This window comes from Micropterus dolomieu, linkage group LG20 (assembly GCF_021292245.1).
Source record: "Micropterus dolomieu isolate WLL.071019.BEF.003 ecotype Adirondacks linkage group LG20, ASM2129224v1, whole genome shotgun sequence".
NCBI classification, from domain to species: Eukaryota; Metazoa; Chordata; class Actinopteri; order Centrarchiformes; family Centrarchidae; genus Micropterus; species Micropterus dolomieu.
Window position 1 is genome coordinate 2,465,328 of NC_060169.1, and position 23,056 is coordinate 2,488,383.

The 23,056-nt window shown below is 46.0% G+C and overlaps 1 protein-coding gene and 1 long non-coding RNA gene across 2 annotated transcripts in view; one reads left to right on the plus strand and one right to left on the minus strand.

Moving 5' to 3' along the window:
- Window positions 1-5,631: 5,631 nt before the first annotated feature.
- LOC123959256 (EMILIN-1-like) overlaps window positions 5,632-23,056 on the plus strand; it is a 21,299-nt gene continuing 3,874 nt past the window's right edge. The window contains exons 1-9 of the mRNA XM_046033208.1: window positions 5,632-6,127; window positions 13,979-14,104; window positions 14,435-14,634; window positions 16,319-16,569; window positions 18,426-18,587; window positions 18,712-19,674; window positions 19,896-20,229; window positions 22,595-22,822; window positions 22,903-23,049. Of these exons, the coding sequence (XP_045889164.1) occupies window positions 5,994-6,127; window positions 13,979-14,104; window positions 14,435-14,634; window positions 16,319-16,569; window positions 18,426-18,587; window positions 18,712-19,674; window positions 19,896-20,229; window positions 22,595-22,822; window positions 22,903-23,049 (2,545 nt within the window). The 5' untranslated portion in view covers window positions 5,632-5,993. The remainder of the gene's footprint in view (window positions 6,128-13,978; window positions 14,105-14,434; window positions 14,635-16,318; window positions 16,570-18,425; window positions 18,588-18,711; window positions 19,675-19,895; window positions 20,230-22,594; window positions 22,823-22,902; window positions 23,050-23,056) is intronic.
- LOC123958816 lies at window positions 8,201-13,328 on the minus strand. The gene is made up of 3 exons (XR_006822165.1): window positions 12,731-13,328; window positions 11,505-11,676; window positions 8,201-11,032 (listed from the first exon to the last, which is right to left on the minus strand). It is a non-coding gene; the product is annotated as an uncharacterized LOC123958816 (long non-coding RNA).

The following is a 23,056-nucleotide window of genomic DNA, read 5'->3' on the forward strand; positions in this document are numbered from 1 at the left end:
TCCAGTAGAGTCCAGTGGAGTTTAGCAGAGTCCAGTTAGAGTCAAGTAGAGTTTAGCAGAGTCCAGTAAGAGTCCAGTAGAATTTAGCAGAGTCCAGTGGAGTTTAGCAGAGTCCAGTAGAGTCCAGTGGAGTTTAGCAGAGTCCAGTTAGAGTCAAGTAGAGTTTAGCAGAGTCCAGTAAGAGTCCAGTAGAGTTTAGCAGAGTCCAGTGGAGTTTAGCAGAGTCCAGTAGAGTTTAGCAGAGTCCAGTAGAGTTTAGCAGAGTCCAGTAGAGTTTAGCAGAGTCCAGTAGAGTTTAGCAGAGTCCAGTTAGAGTCAAGTAGAGTTTAGCAGAGTCCAGTGGAGTTTAGCAGAGTCCAGTAAGAGTCCAGTAGAGTTTAGCAGAGTCCAGTGGAGTTTAGCAGAGTCCAGTAAGAGTCCAGTGGAGTTTAGCAGAGTCCAGTTAGAGTCCAGTAGAGTTTAGCAGAGTCCAGTTAGAGTCAAGTAGAGTTTAGCAGAGTCCAGTAAGAGTCCAGTAGAATTTAGCAGAGTCCAGTAGAGTTTAGCAGAGTCCAGTAAGAGTCCAGTAGAGTTTAGCAGAGTCCTATAAAGTCCAGTGGCATTTAGCTGTGTCCAGTGGAGTTTAGCAGAGTCCTGTAGAGTTTAGCAGAGTCCAGTAAGAGTCTTGTAGAGTTTAGCAGAGTCCAGTAGAGTCCAGTAAGAGTCCAGTGGAGTTTAGCAGAGTCCAGTAAGAGTCCAGTAGAGTTTAGCAGAGTCCAGTGGAGTTTAGCAGAGTCCAGTAAGAGTCCAGTAGAGTTTAGCAGAGTCCAGTAGAGTCCAGTGGAGTTTAGCAGAGTCCAGTTAGAGTCAAGTAGAGTTTAGCAGAGTCCAGTAAGAGTCCAGTAGAGTTTAGCAGAGTCCAGTAAGAGTCCAGTAGAGTTTAGCAGAGTCCAGTAAGAGTCCAGTAGAATTTAGCAGAGTCCAGTGGAGTTTAGCAGAGTCCAGTAAGAGTCCAGTAGAGTTTAGCAGAGTCCAGTAAGAGTCCAGTGGAGTTTAGCAGAGTCCAGTAAGAGTCCAGTAGAGTTTAGCAGAGTCCAGTGGAGTTTAGCAGAGTCCAGTAGAGTTTAGCAGAGTCCTATAAAGTCCAGTGGCATTTAGCTGTGTCCAGTGGAGTTTAGCAGAGTCCTGTAGAGTTTAGCAGAGTCCAGTAAGAGTCTTGTAGAGTTTAGCAGAGTCCAGTAGAGTCCAGTAAGAGTCCAGTGGAGTTTAGCAGAGTCCAGTAAGAGTCCAGTAGAGTTTAGCAGAGTTTAGCAGAGTCCAGTAGAGTTTAGCAGAGTCCTATAAAGTCCAGTGGCATTTAGCTGTGTCCAGTTGAGTTTAGCAGAGTCCTGTAGAGTTTAGCAGAGTCCAGTAAGAGTCCAGTGGAGTTTAGCAGAGTCCAGTAAGAGTCCAGTAGAGTTTAGCAGAGTCCAGTAAAGTCCAGTGGCATTTAGCTGTGTCCAGTGGAGTTTGGCAGAGTCCTGTAGAGTTTAGCAGAGTCCAGTAAGAGTCTTGTAGAGTTTAGCAGAGTCCAGTAGAGTTTAGCAGAGTCCAGTAAGAGTCTTGTAGAGTTTAGCAGAGTCCAGTGGAGTTTAGCAGAGTCCAGTAAGAGTCTTGTAGAGTTTGGCAGAGTCCTGTAGAGTTTAGCAGAGTCCAGTAAGAGTCTTGTAGAGTTTGGCAGAGTCCTGTAGAGTTTAGCAGAGTCCAGTAAGAGTCTTGTAGAGTTTAGCAGAGTCCAGTGGAGTTTAGCAGAGTCCAGTAAGAGTCCAGTAGAGTTTAGCAGAGTCCAGTAAGAGTCCAGTAGAGTTTAGCAGAGTCCAGTGGAGTTTAGCAGAGTCCTATAAAGTCCAGTGGCATTTAGCTGTGTCCAGTTGAGTTTAGCAGAGTCCAGTAAGAGTCCAGTAGAGTTTAGCTGTGTCCAGTGAGAGTCCAGTAGAGTTTAGCTGTGTCCAGTGGAGTTTAGCAGAGTCTGGAGGAGCCGGGGACTGAACCACCGACCTTCCGATTAACAGGCAACCCTGCTCCACAGCCGCCCTGAAGATAGTGATTCAGACTGGTCCTACAGACCTCTGGGGTCATTGTTGAGTGTCTGGATGTTTATCAACTTAATGCAGAAACGTTTTAATGAACATATCTGCTTCGCTTCATTAGAACCGAGCTCCACTGGAGTTTAAAGTAGAATCTCTGAAGCTGAGTTACCTGAGCAGGTTCTTTCAGTGTCAGTATTTTATATAAATCTGCCGCACACTGACACACGTGATGAGCAGATGGTCAGAAACAGCTTCTTACTCACAGCTCCCTCTGTCTTCTTCTGTGGCGTAGACAGGTACGTACGAGTATCTGCTGCTTTTAGTTTTCTATTTCAATGAACCCAAACGCTCTGCTCCTGCAGCAAAGCTCCACTCACACATTCGGCAAGTTCACATTTTCAGATTCAAGTCAGTCTTTTTTACCCAACTTCATGTAAGAGATGTCGTCTTCAGTGAGCAGACAGATGGACTGGGAGCCTTATTACAAACACAATGAATACATGAAGGAAATAGATGACATACATTGAATATCACCACCTTGCAAAAGGAGAAAAGAATTCAAGTTTAAACATGTTGTTTTCAGACTGTGGTGTTTGGAGATGTGTGGTTCTCTGTGGATCTGTAAAAGAGAGACTGCAGCTGATAAACTGTCTCTGTGTCTCACCTGAGGCTCTGACTCTGGAATGTGTTTAATACAAAAGCTCCATTTTGAAAACAACCTCATAAAACTGAAAACAGTGGTTAGTCTGAGTGATGGAGTCTGGGTGGTCTGCCCCTCCACCCGTGGAGGGTGGGGCCTGAGGGGGGGTCTCCACATGATTTATGAGATCTGATAAAGAATATTTCCACTGTAGACTCTTGTTTTTACTGTCTCGTTCTGTTGTTCTTATTAGGATAAAAACATCAGCGCTGTTATCGGAGTTTGGCCAGGTGTCGACTCGTCTGCTGTTCTCTCCATGTTTAGACTTTAAAGTCCCCCGAAAACAGACTGAACAGAATTTATTATGCTTAAACAGAACAGAAATTTTATCATATGATTAACCCGAGTGTCAGTCCACCTCAGCCAGTTCGACTGCACGTTTTAAAAGTAGTATGAAGCCTTCAGTGTCTCAGAGGGAGCTGTGCGGCGTCTGATAAATGTCCTCGATGCCACTTGAGTCGGCGTCGGCTGAAGACTACGAGTCTGAGTCTCATCTGTTGGTGTGCAGTCAGAAAGAAGACTCAGACTCTCTGCTGCAAGCTACAGCAGCCGCTAATAGCCTAACACACCACAATCTCACACACAGCTGTCAGAGGGAGAGTTGCATTGTGGGTACCATGTTTTGATAAGGAAAAAGAATGTGTGGAGTTAAAAATGTGTATCTCTGGTTCCTCTTTGTTTGAAACTGTCCATCACCGGTCCCTCGGTGTTAGAGCATTCAGTTTCAGGAGTTAGTAAGTGTTGCTTCCATAACTGAAGAGTGGCGGCGGCTTCCCCGTCTTGTTTTCTCTTTGGTTTCCACATTTCCTTTAGCAGTTTTGAACACTGGCCAGAGAGTCCGGACCAATGAGCCGGCCGGGACACGGTGACTGAATGTAGTAGAGCAAGTTGTTATCACCAGAGAGAGTGCAGCTTCCACTGTTATCTGCTGTGTGTAGAAGAGGTTTGCTTAACTGGTTTATTTTAAGGAGCAGCAGATATAAAACTTCCTTTGACCTCAGGAAGTCTGCAGGATGTTTTCTCTCCTCGGTGTTATCGATGTTTGGCACGATGTAAAGAGTAGTGTGTGTAATAATTTCTACATTTAGCTGATGCTTTCATCCAAAGCAACGTACAGCTGCTATATACTGTATGTCAGAGGTCGCACGCCTGGATCTGGATCTACGAGGGGTTAAGTGTCTTGCTCAGGGACGAGTTGGTGGACGGGTCACAGTGGGGAATTGAACGCAGGCGTCTTATCCACTGTACCATCACCACCCCTGTTCATACAACATAACTATTGTGGACTAAACTTCTGAAGTTCAGGTGAAATTCATTTAGGATTAGTTATTATAGTTTAGTGTTCAGATAGATCAAGTAGTCTCTGTTACAGTTACAGTCTGTTGTTCCAAGGTAATGATGTACAAATTATATTTTTAGTGCTTTTAGATTTACTGGGAAACTCTGGCATGATTCATGGCTATTACACAGAAAGTACCAAAGGTTTTTCCAGGTTACCAGAGCAACAAACAGAACATTTGTACAGTATTACCTTGTTTAGAACATGAGGCAGGATTATATAAGTAATATATAATAAAATACCAATTTTGATAGCTAAGAATTTTCCTGTGATTTTGAAGGCATCGCGCTGATAGTCACCTGTAATTTTGTGAAAACATTAACTTATATTACCTCTTTATTATCTGGTTATTACCCCATTAATGTCCCCTTATTCCCACGTTTTAATCCAAATCCATTGTTACCAAAATATTACTATAATGTTTCCAAATAGTTTTGCCTCGTTGCTTTTTAAATGTGTTTCCACATTATTCCTCTTATCACCCTGTTGCATCGTTTCCTGGCTGATGTTACCACCGTTAATACCAAGCTATTTAATTATTATGTCTTTATTATCAAAGTATTACCATGTTGTTAAGGGGCTGTAAAGTGCTACACAGTTAATTATCATTTCATTAGTGAAGTTTTATATTTACAGGTGTTTACTTATTCAGAAAGTCTCACTGAGAAACATGTGAACTACATAGCTGCTGATACGTGTAGCAATTTTAAGTCTCTTTGGATAAAAGCTGAAAAACATGAATGTATGTACTGTAGTGACACTGGGGACGTTTGCACCAAGAAATGTTAAATAACAAATAAAATTGCTTTGAGAAAGGTTTATTTGCACAAGAACATGCACTACAATTTAAATATAGAAGAAACAAATGTGCATTGTCTAAAAAAAAGTAAATTACTATAAAAACAAGCTGTTGATTACTGCATTTTATTCTGTTGGCTTTTTGATTATGAGCTGTCACCTGCCAGCTGATTTTCTCGTTTTGTTTGCCTTCATATAAAAAATACATTTCCACCTTAAATCGGAGCAGAAAATGTCTCCAGATTGCAGGAAATTAAGTTTTTAATGCTCCAGTTTTCTGGGGGAGGACCCTCAGACCCCCAGCTTGTATTTCAGCAGTATTTCTTCTTTTTCCTATTATTAATAATAATAATAATTATTATTATTATTTCTTCAAAACCGTGTTAAACCTCTTCTGGTCTTGTTCTCGTGTATCATCACGGCCCTGATCTGTGCCCTGATGTCCCCCCACTTTCAACACAAAGTGACGTCAAACACGCTGTTGGGATTTATTGCCAATAATAAAGTCCAGACGAGCAGCGGACTGGTCCTTCAGTCCGGACAGAAGAAAGTCTTCTGAATGTCAGAATCAGAGTCTGAACAGAAGCAGGTTCCTTTTTAACAGCTTATCAATGAAACCTGGACCGGTCCTCTCAGGCCTGGCCGGTGCAGGTGTGGGCGCGGAGCTGCACGTGTCTGGTTTCTCCTCCGGGAGGGGCGGGGACAGTTCGGCTGGGCGGTGATGAAGAGGAGGAGCAGCAGCTGGTCCTGGTTCAGTCTGTCGCAACGTTTTCTTCTTTTCTTTGTTTCACTTGAGAAGTTCTGATGGACGAACTCTGACCGGGTCGAACCGGATTAAAACTGGACTAAACCCGGATTAAAGGCGGAGGACCAGCAGGACCCTGACCCGGAGTGGGACCCGGAGCGGATCAAAGGAGACTGGGCTCTGTTTCAGGTCTGGTTTCTGGGTGTTCGGATCAGAATCCGGATCATGGGGAATTAGGACGGACTGCGTGGAAACTTTTATTTTTGTCTCCATGGAGATGGGAGTTTTTCCCGCCAGTTGAGGAGCTGATCCCTCTCTGATCGAGTACCAATACTCTGTATTGATCGTGTATTGATCAGCGGGATGGCCGCGCGCCTCTTGCTGCTGCTCGCGCTCTGGACCTGCGCGTACGCCAAGAGCGCGTTCCCGCTGCGACCCGCTTATAGTCTGTACGCCGGCGCGCACGCGCACGGAGCTCGCGCCGCCAGCAGACACAGGTAGGTTGACACGTGCACGGAAAGCCTGATGATGATGAGGGTGGAGATGAAGGAGGTGACGTCAGGGTCTGGTGATCTCTCCGCAGAAGAGTCTCTGTGCACGCACCAGATGTTTTATTGTGAAAGAGTGGACAGGAAGTGTCAGGAGGGTGCCGGTTTGAATCCCGGTCTGATACTGCAGGTCCGACTGTTCCTGGTGATGTCACAGGACAGCTGTGTTTCCATGGTAACCATGTGAAATGAATCAGCTGATTAAATCTTGTTTTAGATGTACGTTCATGAAGTTCATGTTCAAACATTCCCATGATCCTCTGCGGTGGTAACCAGAAGGTTCCTGGTTCTCCTGACCGCTCCTGATGAGCAGCTGGCACGCGGCCCTCAGGTGGGTGTGTGTGAACCGGTGGCATGTCGGTTCTCAAACGTTTTTCCATCAAGGACCCTGAACAGAGACCAGACTTGGCCCCGGGCCCCATCTGATCAGGCTTTAGACGTTAATCTGTCACTGGGAAACTTCTCGGTTCGAGTTATAACCAAAAGAAATGATTCACCTTTTTGCTGGGGACACCCTGGAACCCCCTCAGGAACCCCTGGGGGTCCCACTTTGAGAACCACTGGACTAAAAGCAGCATAATGTGTGAATGCAGATCATTTCCACAGAGAACACCTGAGAGCTCTTTCCTGCTCTCCAATGACTGAGTTTTATTCTGACAGCACTTCCTGTACAGTTATTACGTCCTGATGCGGATCAGAACCGCTTTGATCTCGTGACGGTCGGGTTCTGTTGACAGAACGTTTCCGTCGCAGTGGAAACAACGTGTAACAGCGAAAGGTGTTTCCTTTTGTGAGAGGGTGACAGCAGAAACAGAGGGGCTGAATAAATGCTGACGAACATGAAGCAGTGAACCGTCTGCTGTGTGGATGAGGAGGTTGTGACCTTCCTCATGTTCTCCGCGGTTCTCACCACCGGCTGGAAAACAGGAATATAATTAATAAAAGAGGGTTAGAAACGAGACAACCTGAGTTTATTTTGATCTAAAATCCTTTTCTTAATTCTCCTCCTTCCTTGTTTCCTCACAAACTGCTTTAATCTGCTCAGCTGGGTCTCACTGCCCCCCCGTGTCTGTCTGCTCAGGTCACTTTGTTCACACGGTGATTCAGCAGCAGGTGTGAGACGGTCCAGATCACCAGCAGGTGTGTTTGCTGTCGCTGTACCTGTCCGTGCTTTAACATCCCCACCCCGGTCGCTGTTACAAGCATTACAGCCTTGAGCGCCTCCTAGTGGACGATTGGGTTTCTGCAGCACCGTGCAGGTCTCCAGGGTCACTGCTGGATCCAGTGTTTCCAGCTCCACGCTCTGTAGACGTCCCCGTGTGGCTGATGAGATGCGGAGGCCTCGTGTTAAAGAGGTCCAGACTGATGCTTCTGTAGAGAGGATTTTGCTCTGGATCAGTCCTTTCTCATTTATCCAGTGGGGTTCAGCTCCACTCTGACCTGTCTGCTGACATTATCAGTTAATGTTCACTGTAGTTGTGTCGTAGCTTCATGTAGGTGGAGTCGTGGTAAATTAATAATAATAATAATATAATAAAGAATGATTACTTCCTACCTTGTGTTGTGTTGCAGAGAGCTCACAGATATTGATCTGAACTAGTGGCTTGTTTTATATGTGAGCGGAAGTTATTAAAGCACCATTGGAGGACTTTCCAGGTGATAATAACACACAAACTGTAATAATTTAGGACTTAATTTTCACAAAGTAGTATTTTTATTATTTCATACGAAGGAGACACTGGAGATACGAGCTTCATTGGTCAACAGGGAACCCCGCGGGTTTCTTTAGAACTCTGTACAGAACCAGCTTTCTGGTTGAAATCAAATCCTGCTTTGTGATATTATCAAGACTTCCTCTGTGTCCCCCGGGGGCCGCTCACAGTACCTGGGTGGTAAGAATCCAGGCACAATCAGCAGGGGGTCCCGGACTGTCGCGGTCCAAGAGAACATTTCACAGGTGTGAATGTGAACCAGTCAGTCAGTGATGAGATGTATTGAAAAAACAGACGGACATCGTTTTTTTAACGTTTTGTGTAACTTTATTTTACTAATCAGGATGCTGCTTCCAAATCTCCCTTAATTGGGTCAGTAAGGGACCCGGCGGCAAGTCTTCAGGGTCACATGGTTCTCCGCAGCCCGAGACTAAGTGACTCTCTGATAATGGAGATTCATGCGCGCCCTCGTGTACGTGTTTACAACATGTTTCAAAGTCCTCAAACTGAATTCTGCACGTCTGATGATGTTCACACACACACACACACACACATACACATACACGCACACACACACACACACATACACGCACACATCCATTTGGCAGTAAAGCAACTGTGATGTCATCATCAGCAAACTGAATGACTCATTTCCTGTAGACAGAGTGACATCACTGTGTTAATTCTGCAGATATTAAATCTCTAGTTGTCTCTGTGGACTCTGGTGAGTCTGTCTCTGTGGACTCTGGTGAGTCTTCTTTGAGGACTCTGGTGAGTCTGTCTCTGTGGACTCTGGTGAGTCTTCTTTGAGGACTCTGGTGAGTCTGTCTCTCTGGACTCTGGTGAGTCTTCTGTGTGGACTCTGGTGAGTCTGTCTCTGTGGACTCTGGTGAGTCTTCTTTGAGGACTCTGGTGAGTCTGTCTCTGTGGACTCTGGTGAGTCTTCTTTGTGGACTCTGGTGAGTCTGTCTCTGTGGACTCTGGTGAGTCTTCTTTGAGGACTCTGGTGAGTCTGTCTCTCTGGACTCTGGTGAGTCTTCTGTGTGGACTCTGGTGAGTCTGTCTCTGTGGACTCTGGTGAGTCTTCTTTGAGGACTCTGGTGAGTCTGTCTCTGTGGACTCTGGTGAGTCTTCTTTGTGGACTCTGGTGAGTCTGTCTCTGTGGACTCTGGTGAGTCTTCTTTGAGGACTCTGGTGAGTCTGTCTCTCTGGACTCTGGTGAGTCTTCTGTGTGGACTCTGGTGAGTCTGTCTCTGTGGACTCTGGTGAGTCTTCTTTGAGGACTCTGGTGAGTCTGTCTCTGTGGACTCTGGTGAGTCTTCTTTGTGGACTCTGGTGAGTCTGTCTCTGTGGACTCTGGTGAGTCTTCTTTGAGGACTCTGGTGAGTCTGTCTCTCTGGACTCTGGTGAGTCTTCTGTGTGGACTCTGGTGAGTCTGTCTCTGTGGACTCTGGTGAGTCTTCTTTGAGGACTCTGGTGAGTCTGTCTCTGTGGACTCTGGTGAGTCTTCTTTGTGGACTCTGGTGAGTCTGTCTCTGTGGACTCTGGTGAGTCTTCTTTGAGGACTCTGGTGAGTCTGTCTCTCTGGACTCTGGTGAGTCTTCTGTGTGGACTCTGGTGAGTCTGTCTCTGTGGACTCTGGTGAGTCTTCTGTGTGGACTCTGGTGAGTCTTCTTTGAGGACTCTGGTGAATCTGTCTCTGTGGACTCTGGTGAGTCTTCTTTGAGGACTCTGGTGAGTCTGTCTCTGTGGACTCTGGTGAGTCTGTCTCTGTGAACCTTCTTTGGAGAACTGTTTGGGTCGTTAGGGCTCCTGGATGTTGTAACGACAGGGTTTATGGTCGTTGGAGCCACCTGAGGCCAAAAGAGAACGTTCGTTTTGTTTCCTGGGAAGAGATGAGAGGACGGTTGTTGGAGGAAGATAAGTGGTGTCTCAGACCTCCTCCCCCGTTAAGCGACAGTTTCTGGACCCGGCTGTAAATGGATTCCTTGACCATCTGTCCTCTGTGTCTAAAATGTGCTGGTGGTCCTCGTAGTCCGTTCTCTTGGCCGGCACCTTGTTTTCTGACAGGTACACTAACAAACTTTACATTACAGCCAGTTGGCTTAACCAGCAAGCGGTCGCTAAAAACGTACCCCGGCGTGAGACGCAACGGCTCCAGGGTGCTCGTGTTTAAGATGCTCGTGCGTCACCCTAGTGCTGCTGTGAAATGTCCACTCTGCTGCTGTACGCTGCTTGACCTGAATTTGTTCAGGGTCGTCCTCTCTCTCCGCTGCTCCATTGTTCCTACTTACTAGCCTTGCAGGGATGGCAGACAATGGCAGATATATTTAGAATTCGTTAAAAACTTTACTTTAACCGCCTTTAATGTTGCCGCTCCTCCTCTGATAAACACGTGAATTACTTTGAAGTGATGAACTTGAGAGAAATGAGGGGACCGTTCAGTAGAACGGTCCCCCTGTTAATCTACGGTCAGGTCTGTCAGCAGCGTAACCTCCAGCGCTCACCGACTGTAGCATTAAACACGCTGCTGCTTGTGCACGCTCCGTCGACTCCGGTCAGCTCATTCTTTTGTTTCGTATCGAGGCAGTGCGCCCTCTGGTGGGCAAACAATGCAACACTCAAGACCTGAGGGAAACATCTGTCTCTGTTTCTTTTTTAGTAGTAGTCACAAATCGGCTCGGGCATGTGTTAAGACTTCATTGGGCAAAATGTTTTAATGTCTTGTTTCTGCGTTTTATTTCAGTTGGGCTGTTTGACTGAATCTGCAACTCAGAGTTCTTAATCACAAAGAAATAGATGTCTGTGAAGGTTCTCTGTCATCCAGTCAACTCTCTGCAGATGGTCATTGTGGCGACAGTAAACAGCAGCACAGATCTGTCATCAGAAATGTTCAGTTTAGTGAGTCCGTGTTACAGAGCTGCAGATTCTCTCCCTCTCTCTCTTTGCTGTATAATGTACTGATGCTGTAGACGTGTTTTTTTTTTTTTTACATGTAATCAGGATTGTTCCATGAACAAGCCCTGGGGCCCGAGGTGTCTGGGGCCTCTGGTCCAGTTTGAAGTACGGATGTCCTGATCCTTGATCTGCCACCAACCACTCTTTGTATTTGATGTGCGTCTTTATTTTGCAGCTGGTTCTCCTGAGGAACAGAAAGCATGAAGTCCCACAGTCAGATATTTAAATTCAGCATTGAATCATCTCAGGCTTTATGTTATTTTGTGTCTCCATGTTAACTGTAGATCTGCAGTAAATATTTAGTTTGGGTTGGGTTTCTGTGTCTGATGTCACTCATGCCTTCGGCGTTGCATCATGTTTTTAATCCTCGGGGGGGCACAGTGTACCAACAGTTTGTCTTTTTAAGGTGGAATTGTTTAGACAGTGTGTGGTGGTCAGTTAGATTTAATTTGGTTTATGAAGATTAACACAAGGAGAACTGTATTCCATCCAGATCACCCCCCCCCCATCTCTCAGTGTGGAGTGAATGCAAACCAAATGTTTCCACACACACACACACACACACACACACACACACACACACACACACACACACACACACACACAGGGCATCTGTATGCTAGTGCTTCCAACCAAAATGGCGTGCATGTACTCACCAGTGGAAGAGGCGCAGTTCGTCCTACAGTGACAGGCAACAAGCCAAAAGGTCTGGTGTTCAAATTTCACCCATTGTGCAGAACCGGATCACTCTGCAGCTCCATCCTGTTCTCCGTAGACCCACCATCTGCTGCTGCCTTCTGGTTGTTGTGGCTGACAGGGGGTCATGTACTGAGAGACATTTCATAAGACATAAGCGATATTTGTCTGACCTGAACTGTGACTGGCACTCCGGATCCCCAAAAGTTTTCCCTAACACGGCGGTTTCTGTGGCCTGGACACCAAACAGAGGCCTACCGGAACTGACTTCAAAATTTAACCAAGATTTCTTTGACAATTTGAACAAACCTAACGAGACCTTGTGGGGAGAAAAACAAACTGTTGCAAAACATGTTAAAAGGACAAAATAATTTGAGGAAGAAAAGGGAAATGGCAGAGTAGCTGGATTTGTAGGATCTCTCCCTGGAGCTTATACAGGAATCAAAGCACGGATAATCAGCACTTACCCCTAACACGCCTTCACTGGGCCACAGGGACAGCAACAAATACAGGACTACATAAAACAACATGATCTCAGAGCCCAGGTCAGTTAGGCTGATGGCGGCTGTACTTCACCTGGGTCTGTGGGACTTGTTAAAGACGTCTATACTGGTTCTGTGCTTGTACTGGCCCATGATCCAGCATCTACTCTACTCCCAAACTGTAAATTATAGATAACAATCCATGCCAGATATTAATGTTATCAGCTCCATCAGGCCCCTTCAAACTGGCCCCCGGGTTTCCTTTAATACATTTTAAAATATAAACTAGGACTCGACTGAATACGTGGTGCTTATTTACTGAGAGATGCGCGTCCAGATTTCCCAGACTCCCCCGCTAATCATACTGACTAACAGTCAGTAGTCAATGTAAATCCATTGCTCTCCATTTTGCAAATATCCAGAGTTGTAACTCAACCTTGAAATGGAGACAGATCTGAGGAGTGCCGTCACAGATGTTGCCGCTGGAATGCACAATTGTGCACGCTCATATATATGTACAATTGTGCACGCATGAGCCGGTTATCTTTTCCGAGCTGCAGTTTATAAACACAGCTGCACGCTGGCGGTTATCAAACGTAATAAATAGCTGTATTTCACTCTAACAGAGGTCAGACACAAAGTCTGGCAAGAGAGAGACGTCACTGTGATCTGCTGACATCACACTTGGAGAGGAAACAGTTTACCTGACTGCTGGTCAGTCTGAGCTCGTTCTCTTCTTGTGCCCAGAACGATAATCATTCTTCATCTTCTCTTCAAAATTGTAAACACTCACACGAGGTCCTGCTTCATTTACGTAGTGCACGTATAGGACGCTCCGGCTCTGATTGTTAATAATGTTGCAGGTGGCCTGTTGGTTGAGGATGGCACTTTTTTAAGTACATTTTCCTGATTACACTTTTTATTAGCTGGACGTTGCACATGATCTGGACGTTAAAGATCTGTTTGGCGCTGCAGCAGGAGAAGTTGAATTCCTGCTTGTTGTTCTGGATTCCAGAAAAATCAACATAATTGAATTGAAACACAAAGAGACACAGTTTGTCTGCTGCCGATCCAACATGGCCGACACAGCGACGCATTCATCTTCGTCACACACCGATGACATCAGCAACAGGAGACACACAAAGACAAGGACGAGTGTGTTGTTGTGTGTAATGAGTCTCATGATGATCTGCAGTCTGTGTGAATTTATCTCAGCAAACAGAGAGTCGTTTTGAAACAGTCACCTGTTAACCTGTGGAGCCGCAGCTGACCGACAGAACCACGACTACATCCATCAGGACAGTCTGATCAGAACGCTTCATTTATCCTTATATTCCCGTTATAGAATTTGTCAAAGGATTGCAAAGAAATGTCACGTAAGAAACGCAGTGTCGTATTTGACGGACAGAGTGAGACCTCCTCAGTTAGACTGTGTACTGTGGTGCCATGGGGGGCAGAGATCTTGAACCGCGGTGCCATGGGGGGCAGAGATCTTGAACCGCGGTGCCATGGGGGGCAGAGATCTTGAACCGCGGTGCCATGGGGGGCAGAGACCTTTAGCGTGGAGGTTAAAGGTTTTTATCTTGACAGGAAGTTGATGGAGTTCAGTTTTTGGAATTTAAAGTGAAATTAAACTGTAAAACATAGTTGAGGTGGACGGTAAAGTCACGGATGAGCAGAACACGTTAACGTGTCCTACACAGAGCCGTGCATCAAGTAAGTTGATTGTTCGGGTCTCGTCTGTCAGGAGGCGGGTAAAGAAAACATGGGGAAAAAAGTTTAGGATGTGCAGGTCTGAATAAAACAGGGCCTCGTCTGTCCACTAGGTTTTCATTGGTCACATGATCAATAAACACTGAACTCTAATAAAACATGAACTTTCTGGTGTTGCTGTTTGTCTTGTCATGTGACTGAAACCTGTGTGTGTGTGTGTGTGTGTGTGTGTTGAACAGGAACTGGTGTGCGTTTGTTGTGACAAAGACGGTGAGCTGTGTGGTCGAGGACGGAGTGGAAACCTACGTGAAGCCCGATTATCATCCCTGCAGCTGGGGGAGCGGACAGTGCAGCAGGGTGGTGGTGTGAGTACACACACACACACACACACACACACATATCGGAGACTATAAGCCCCGCCTCCGGAGGCTCTTGCTGTTGCAGATCGGAGCAATATAAGCCCCGCTGAACTGTTTCGTGTTCAAATTGCACCAAACGTGAGTCCACAGCAACAGCCCCGCCACGTGTGAAGATGAACGTTTCCTGACATAATGGAAAGAACACACACCCTGTTTATTAGAGAGATGGTTTCGTGCGTTCCCTGAGTTTGCTTTGATTCTTCTCCTGACACTCAGTGATTGTTTAATGACTGTATGATGTTCGATATCGAGCTCACTGCTGTCTGACCTCTGCAGCTATCGGACCTACATGAGGCCGCGTTACAAAGTGGCCTACAAAATGGTCACAGAGATGGAGTGGAAGTGCTGCGACGGCTACAGTGGAGAAGACTGCAACGATGGTCCAGCTGGAGGAGCAGGAACCCAAATTTCCACCACCAGACCTCAGCCCAGACCAGGACAGGGGGGAGGAGGCAGTTCTGGATCTGGCCAGAGCGGTTAGTGGATTCTCATTTGACACATCTGAACATAAATCCTTAGAAAGACCCTATTGTCAACAGAAAAACCTCTTGGACCTCATTTCCTGTGGCTAAGCCTGAAAGGTGACAGTAGCCATGTTTCCATCTAATTGTTATTTTTTTTAAGCGGACTTTTGTAATGTTGCAGCGAGCGTAGCTGCGTCAGTAGTTGACATCACACATGGCTGTAATAAAAAAGACGAATACGAAACAAAACCAGCCGCATGAACATGATGACCATTGAGCTTAAAAAAATAGAAAGGGGTCCTCAGGAATGTGTTTCAAGCGGGCAAACTGCTACCAGACATGTCTCCGCGCGTTATGGGAATGTCAAGCAAGACGCTGACAGCAGAACCAGCTGATCAGACGTGAGTTACAAGTTTGCGACGTCAGAAGTGTTTCCATCTCCCGTTTAGAGCATTTAGTTTTTCCACAAAGGCAAAAACCACCTCAAGCCAGCATAAAATTTTTTTTTGTGAAATCCTTTTCTAATGCGACACGGCTAGTGAGGAAAGGTTTCTCAGTTGTTGCTCCGCACCAGCAGCAGGATGAACCCACATGGGCCCCACAAACTGGATCTAAAGTAGGGTTGGGTATCGTTTAAAATGTTACGCTACCTGCACCAAAACCAGTACCCTTACCAACCAATACCAACCGATACCAACAGTACTTCATTCATACCTCTCTTAAAATGACACCTGTTGAAGCCGTAGTAGCTGATTGGTCACCTATTATTAGTTTTACTGTTGTTATGAACAAGCAACGTGATCTATTTTATTTTTTCTTGTTTCAAATAACTGCTACATAAAAGTTTTGGGAAACAGATCCTGCTCGTCCTGATTAGTTCATCCTCACAGGTAGGTTTTATATACGGGGAAAGCTCGGGAGGTTTGATCAATAAACTGAAGTGAAAGATCTCAGAGTGCTTTTTCCTTTAGTGGTGAGTCAAACCTCCAGAAACGAGTCAGAGTCTGTTTAAAGAAGTCACTAAACTACACTAAAGACTCTCAGAGTAAAGAGAAGCTGCACGTCCAGCAGATGCACCTGAAGCAGCCGCAGCTGCAGCCGGAGGCTCCGTCAGGAAAATCAGCTGCTGCGCCACAAAAGCTTGAACTGGTGTGATGGAACGCAGCGATCGATCAGTGACAAGTGATGGGAACAGCAAATACAAATGTTAATGGTTAATGGTGCAGGCACATCAGGAGAAAAAGCTGCTCTTCTCTTTCTTTCTGTGTGTTTGGCTGCAAGTGAAACCACACAAAGTCATTTTCTGCTACCATCTGGTGACAGAAAGTATCAGCTGAAGTTCTCTTCTGTAGCGAGTAGCGATGCCCGTCCCTGATCTAATGTCCAGGGGTTTCCCCCTTTAGACCGGCACAGTGCTGATGGAGACCCTTCTTATTCTTTACATCTACACATTATGGATCCAGATCAGCTCCGTAGACCAAGCACCACCAGAGAGACCACATGTTGTACAGATAGCATGTTAAGTCTTCTGGTGACGCTGATCACTGAGCCCTCCTCAGGATCCAACCTGCTGGAAACCATCGGACCTTCTATAAGCTGTGCTGACCTCTGCTGGTCACCAGTATGAACTGCTCTTACTGCGGCCCCTCCACCGTCTCTACTGGACTGTAAAAGTTGCTTCTTCCTTTTCTTTCAGGACGAGTTGAGAACGAGAAGATGAAGCAGCTGGAGGAGAAGATCCAGAGTCTGACCAGGAACCTCCAGGACCTTCAGTCCACCCTAAATAAACACTTGCAGCAGGAGGCCAACAAACCGGGCTTCACCGGAGGAGGAGGAGGAGGTTCCTCTTCAGGAGGAAGGAACCCTGCTGATGCAGCTCAGCCGGAGATAAAAGAGACAATTCACAACATTCAGACCAAACTGGACCAGCTGGACAACCGCACACAGGTGAGTCACTGTTTCCACTCTACCTGTGGGTACTGGAGGGTCAGTCAGGTCTCTGTCAGCACACAAACTCATTGTTTTATTGATCAGGCAGCGCTCCCAATGTTGTTGTTGTTCTTTTTCCTACGGTGAAATCTGCCTTCCATCCATGAAAATAAACATCCAAAGCTCTGCTGGCGTTGTGGGCTCAGTATTCTGGTGCCACAGCAACAGTTTAAAACTTTGAAGATTCATAACAAATGTGTCTTACATGCTACCACTTTTCAACTTTCACTAAAATGTCGAGCAGAAATAGGCAAGAATGATATTATTCAATATATCTGACACAAGTCCATCACTTTTTCTCAACATCTCCTCCCACGTTCACAGCGAGCCTGCAGCAACAAGATCAGTTTGAGAGGGACTGAAATTAACAGAGCAGTCCTGTCTGATATTCAGACATGGTCATGAGGTAAAAGCTGATGGAATCACTTTACTTTAATCACCACACTAAAATTTAGCTGCAGCACTTTCAGATAGACATCTAGCGTAGAAATTTCTGCCTAATGGCGTGTAGTCCAGCAGTAGGAACTTAAAAGTTATCAACCTGTGGTTAGATAAAAAGGGATTCTGTGGAAACACTATTAAATGTTTGATTTCAATACCAGAACAAGGCTGAGAGTGTGGTTAAAACAGTCAGTCGGTTTATGAGAAGCCGATTAAATCTAATAGAGAGATGATGAACGTCATTCTCAGCGTCTACATGAATATTCCCTTCACCTTGTGGACCAGGCGCTCGGTACACTTAAACAAATTTATTTTTATACACTATATCGATCCACACATCTATAAACTATCACTTCCATGGCTTAGGTGTATAAATCAAGCACCTAGGCTGCAGACTGCTTCTACAATTCAATTCAGTTCATTTGTAAATGAATGATATTGATATTTAGGCTACAGTAAATACCACACAAATGAAAAATAAACTTTCTACTGTTACTTCTGTCACCAGTTTCGGTGGGACAGTGACACGCTTCAGTCAGGAGGGCAACATGTGCTTTGCTGATATTTGGCGCCATCTGTTGTTCTGGGTGAAAGTTAACATTTAAAGTGCTAGACCCCGAACTGCTGGGACAAATTTTCAGGAAAAAAAACTTATCGTTATACCAGTATGTTATATCATTTAGGCTAACATACTCTCCATCAGCCAGCCAGGACTCAGTAAGACAAAATAAATCAATATTATAATCTGATATTAATTCATTTACTAGTACACCTTTAGAGGAGAGAGATCTGCTGTTTAAGAGTCCACATTTCATTCTCCTATTCTTTTGTACTGTTGGAGGGGGCAGACGCCGTCACTATGGGGTTTTCACTAAGTAACTCCTGAAATGGAGGAGCAGAGAAGTGTGTTAGACTGCGACTCTGCCTCCTTGTCTCTGGGTTGTCATGGATTTGGTCCGCTAATAAAGTTGGCCAGATTTCTAGAAATGAGAGCTGCTCCTTCCCAAGTGGGATGGATGCCGTCTCTCCGGATCAGACCAGGTCTTCCCCAGAAGGTCTGCCAATGATCTACAAAGCCCACATCGTTTGCTGGACACCACCTCGACAGCCAGCGGCGGAATGAGGCTATACGTGTTTGGCAGGGGTGCACACGACTCAATATTAATCTTAGTGACCTCCGATTGGCTTAACCGGGAGTCGTTATCGCCGATGTCAATAAAAATCTTACCGTATTTACACTCAGTCGGGATTCAACGCCACCCGCTCTGGCCCCAGGGATGATAACTGCGGTCGCTGTTATGAGATCTGTTATGAAATAAAAATCGAATGCCATAGAATTTTAACGAAAACTGTTGCTGATGTGTCGCCAACAGGCCCACGATAAAACCCTGGTCAACATCAGCAACCACCTGGTCAATGGGAAAGGAAATGAGCTGGACGGAGGAGGACTGAGTGGAGAGAGGCTGAGCTCGCTGAGGGAGGAGATCCTGAGGGAGCTGGAGAGGAGGGTGTCGCTGTCCTGCTCTTCCTGTCAGGTATCACATCCACCTCCTTTAATGAGCCAGTAATCCAAAACAACATGAGGCCCCCGACCCTCTGAGGGCTGAAGCCAACATGTCTAGGTCAGTAAGATGGATTTCAGTGTTGTGTGTTCTGTAGGCCGGCGTGGAGGATCTGCGCAGACAGCAGCAGGCGGACAGGGAGAGTATTCGAGCTCTGGAGAAGCAGCTAAATGCCATGGACGCTCGGTACCGGCAGGGCCTGGACGGGCTGCGACGGGAGGTGGAGCGTTCGCAGGGATGCTGCGACGCCGTCGGTGACCTCCAGGACCGCATCACTGACGCTGAGCGCAAGATCAGCTCGGCCTCAGAGGACTTTGATGTTTTGCAGAACCGCCTGGACAAGGAGCTCAGCGGGGGAGGAGGAGGTTTTGATGGAGGCGTAGGGGGAGGTAGGAGGGATGTCGTGGTGACGGAGGACAGACTGGACGGTCGACTGAAAGACCTGGAGCGGCGGATCAACAGTACTGTGCAGCGGACTGAACAGAGCTGCTCATACCTGGAGAACGACCTGAAGGACTACTTCCACAGAGAACTGGGGGACCTGAGGGCCGTGTTCCTGGACCGCTTCGATGACCAGGCTTTCAGGATCGCAGACGTGGAGCTGGAAGTGGGGCTGGTGAAGGACAGGGTGAGCGAGCACCACAAGAGGCTGTCGAAGCTGGAAAACAATACCTCCCTCCTGAGCCGGAGGCTGGAGGAGTGCGGCTGTGGAGGTTCTGAGGGGGGAGGACGAGGAGGAGGTGGAGGTGGTAGGGGAGATGGAGGTGGAACAACAGGAGGAGATGGAGGAGGTAGGGGAGATGGAGGTGGAACAACAGGAGGAGATGGAGGAGGTAGGGGAGATGGAGGTGGAACAACAGGAGGAGATGGAGGAGGTAGGGGAGATGGAGGTGGAACAACAGGAGGAGGAGGAGGAGAACTGTTTGGAATGGGGGGAGAAAGAAAAAATACAACAGAGAAGTCTCTGGAGTGGAGAGTGGTCGCCAACGAGGATCAGATTCGACACTTTAACACTCGACTGAAAGACCTGTCGGTGTCCGGAGACTCTCTGTACGACAAGGTGAGAGCTTTTACGCGCCTGTAATCACCTGGTGATGTTTGAAGGGAAGTGCAGATACAAATACAGACAGATTTAAACACAGTGAAGAATGAGGATGACCTTGACGACAGACACATAAACCAGTCTGAACACATTAAAGTTATTAAATTCTGTTGATTAAAAGGATAACTTCCCCGTTACTGTTTGATCATTATGAATATTAACATGTAAATGGTCTCGAGGTTGTGGACCTGAGCCACGACGTGCGGAAGATCAAGGCTCTGACGGGGGATCACGGCGAACACTTCAGTCGCATCGTGACAGAGGTGGAGCTGCTGGGCCAGGACTGCGAGCTGTGCGGGAAGGTGGAGGACGAGCTGCAGAGGCTAAAGAATCATTCCCAGGATGCACTGGGGCTGATGCAGAGCCACATCAACAGCCTTCAGGTCAGACTGGACTCAGGGGGAGAAGGCTGCTCCCAGATCTGTTCGCACCTGGAGGACGAGGTCCGCCTGCTGCGAGACGACGTCAGCAGGTGCACCGGCCAATGTAAAACCGGGCCGGACACACCCTCAGGTCAGATCAACCAATCCAGTGATTGTTCACTTCACCCTTGTTTTCTCATTCTTGCATCTTGTTCTCATGAGAAAGAAAATCTTTGAGTGCTCAGGTGTTTCACGTATGGATAGACATTCCAAATAAGTTTAAATTGACCAAAGTTCTTTACACTTTTAACCATGTTAACTAATGTATTTAGTCGGGGTGTGACGAGATCTCGGAAGATTCACTCAATCTGCATTTTTCACACGCTCTCACGCCACACATCAACTTTCTCACGCAGTGAAGAACCAGTGTTTAAGTGATAACGTGGAAAGTTTTGAACACAGGAGTCCAGGAGTTTCTAACTGATTACAATGAATTCATTTCTCATTGAGGTGAAAAGGAACCACAGTCACATTTAAAGAGGTAAACAAAGACACGAAGAAGAGGGAAGACTAAATCATGACTCAGCAGATATTAAAGAAGTAGATCTACAGGAGAAACAGATCTTAGAGCTGCACCGAGTTAGACTCTGTTAGAGGGTAAGAGTTCCTCCAAAAAACAGAGGAGATGGTCTTCGACCCGAGGCACCTTGACAACCTGTGCAACAAATTGCAGCAGAGGCTTTATTTTTTAAGGCGTTTCAGGTTGTATGGTGTGAGCATTCACATCATGAGGATTTCTTAGAGAGTGTTATCAGATATGGAATTACTGTATTGTTCGGCAACTTAACACTAGAACAGCCTGGTCAAGGTTTTATTAATGCAAATAACTAAAACAAGTCAGCCCTTGACTTTTCCTAAATATGTGTTTTATGTTTTCTGAATCTTAGGTACTAAAATAAAACACACAAGATTTCTGAGCAAATATACCGCTGACCGCCACCACGGTCATATAGACCGCAGTTGCCATATTATACATTATTACCATATACGGTGAGTTTTTACATTTCGCGGCTCTATGATTTTTCATTGTGGGGTCTCTGTGAGCTGTGAGTTTATTAAAATACTTTTACTAATATTTAACTTGTATAGGTAAGTTATATATGAGTGTGGTTTTATTGTAAAGCAAAGTGGTCCATTTAGAAGCGAGACGTGCAGCAGCAGGAGATAATTGAATGCACATAACGCACGGTGCCGTCATCTTAAACATAAATAGGCTGTCAGACTAAGAAAACAACCTGCTTTGATGACAGATTTCTGTCTGCTGTCCTGTGGATGGGTCATCCGCAGCGTCTCGCCCCTGTCTTTTAAAAAGAATATTTTTATTTGGATATTTTATAGGGTTTATGGGTGAAGCAGTATAAATCACTTAGGAACCAGGACTTAAAATGCTTCAGCAGAGGCAGGGACTCTGTATATGGAATCTCCACCATCCCTCCCAACAAACTGCTTCCTGCACATGACCGTTGCGGCGCCTGCAGCGGGTGCTAGAATGTTGGCGGTCTTAGTGTTAACAGTTAAGTTGAAAAACAAGTTTGCTAACATGCACAAAACAGGCATGAAAACTGTAGGGAGGAGAGACTAGGAGTCTTTCCAGAGCCTGTATGACCAGGCAGTTATGAAACAGGCCAGGAAAATTAAAATCTCCCCTCTTCCCTGAATACAAAACCCTGCCATCAGGAAGAAGACTGTGTACCAACATGCAATTATCAATTGTGCCGCCTTCCATTAAGCTGCTGAATAGAGCTGTGTGCAATAAATATGTGAGCACTTTAGCACTTGTGATCTCGGTGCACTATATCAATGTGCAATGAACATACTAACACCTTAGCACATGCACTTTAATCAATGGAATGGAATCCATGTTGTCAACAATGTCATTTTTCTTCTGTGTTTATATTTTCCTCTTGTGAAGTAAAACACGTCAATGCTTCTCAAGCTCTTGTTGATGGTTCTTATGAACCAACACTACGCTGTGCCCAACAACAATAAAGTTAACCTAACCTATTGGTGCAGAAGAATTCACCAGAATGTAGGAAATTAATGCTCAAGATTTTCATATAATTCAGCTTCATTTCTTAAAAATAGTATTAAAATCTCTTGTATTGTCTCGATCTCGTGAGCTCACACCCCAGAATCACTGCTCGTCCTATCACAAACCAAATTCTGTATTTCACTGCCTTTTTCCACAAAAACTGTTGGCCCTGCATGAAACATCCAGGTTTGTTCACATTTGTGGGCCTTGGGTTCCCTGAAGTTTGTCTTGTCAGGCAGAGTATCCTCACTCTGTTTATGGCCTTCATCAAACTCCACATGTCTGACTTCAAATTATAAAACCAACCAGCCACAAATCTGCTGTTCTTACCTTTAGTTTGAATATTGTTTCAGTTATTTACAGAAGGTTAAACATTTGATACACTCATTTGAAAGAAAACTTTTGCAAACTAAACCCCTGCTAGGTGGCGGTTCTGGTAGCACTGGTGGTACCAGTGGACGTGGACCTGGGTTGGATGCTGAGAAGCCTCTAGATGGCCACAGCGTGATCGGAGGCTCCATCAACAACAACCAGCTGAAGACACTGCAGGGCGAGCTGTCCGAGGTCATCCTCACCTTCAGCTCCATCAACGATACCCTGAAGGGGCTCGAACACACGGTGCAGAAACACGGCAGCGTCATCACCGACCTTGGTGAGTCCAGCTCAGAAATACAGAGTCTCTGGATTCATTGCTCAGCCTTTCTTGGCTAACATTTATTCATCCTCTGACAGGAAACACCAAGGATAAGATCATCTCTGAGCTGGACAAAATCCAGCAGGAGGTGACGGAGCACATCGAGGAGAGCGGGGAGCGCCTGGACGGGATGGGTCGGGATGTCCAGCGGTTCGAGAGCACGCTGCTGGTGGAAATAGGAGACTGTAAGAG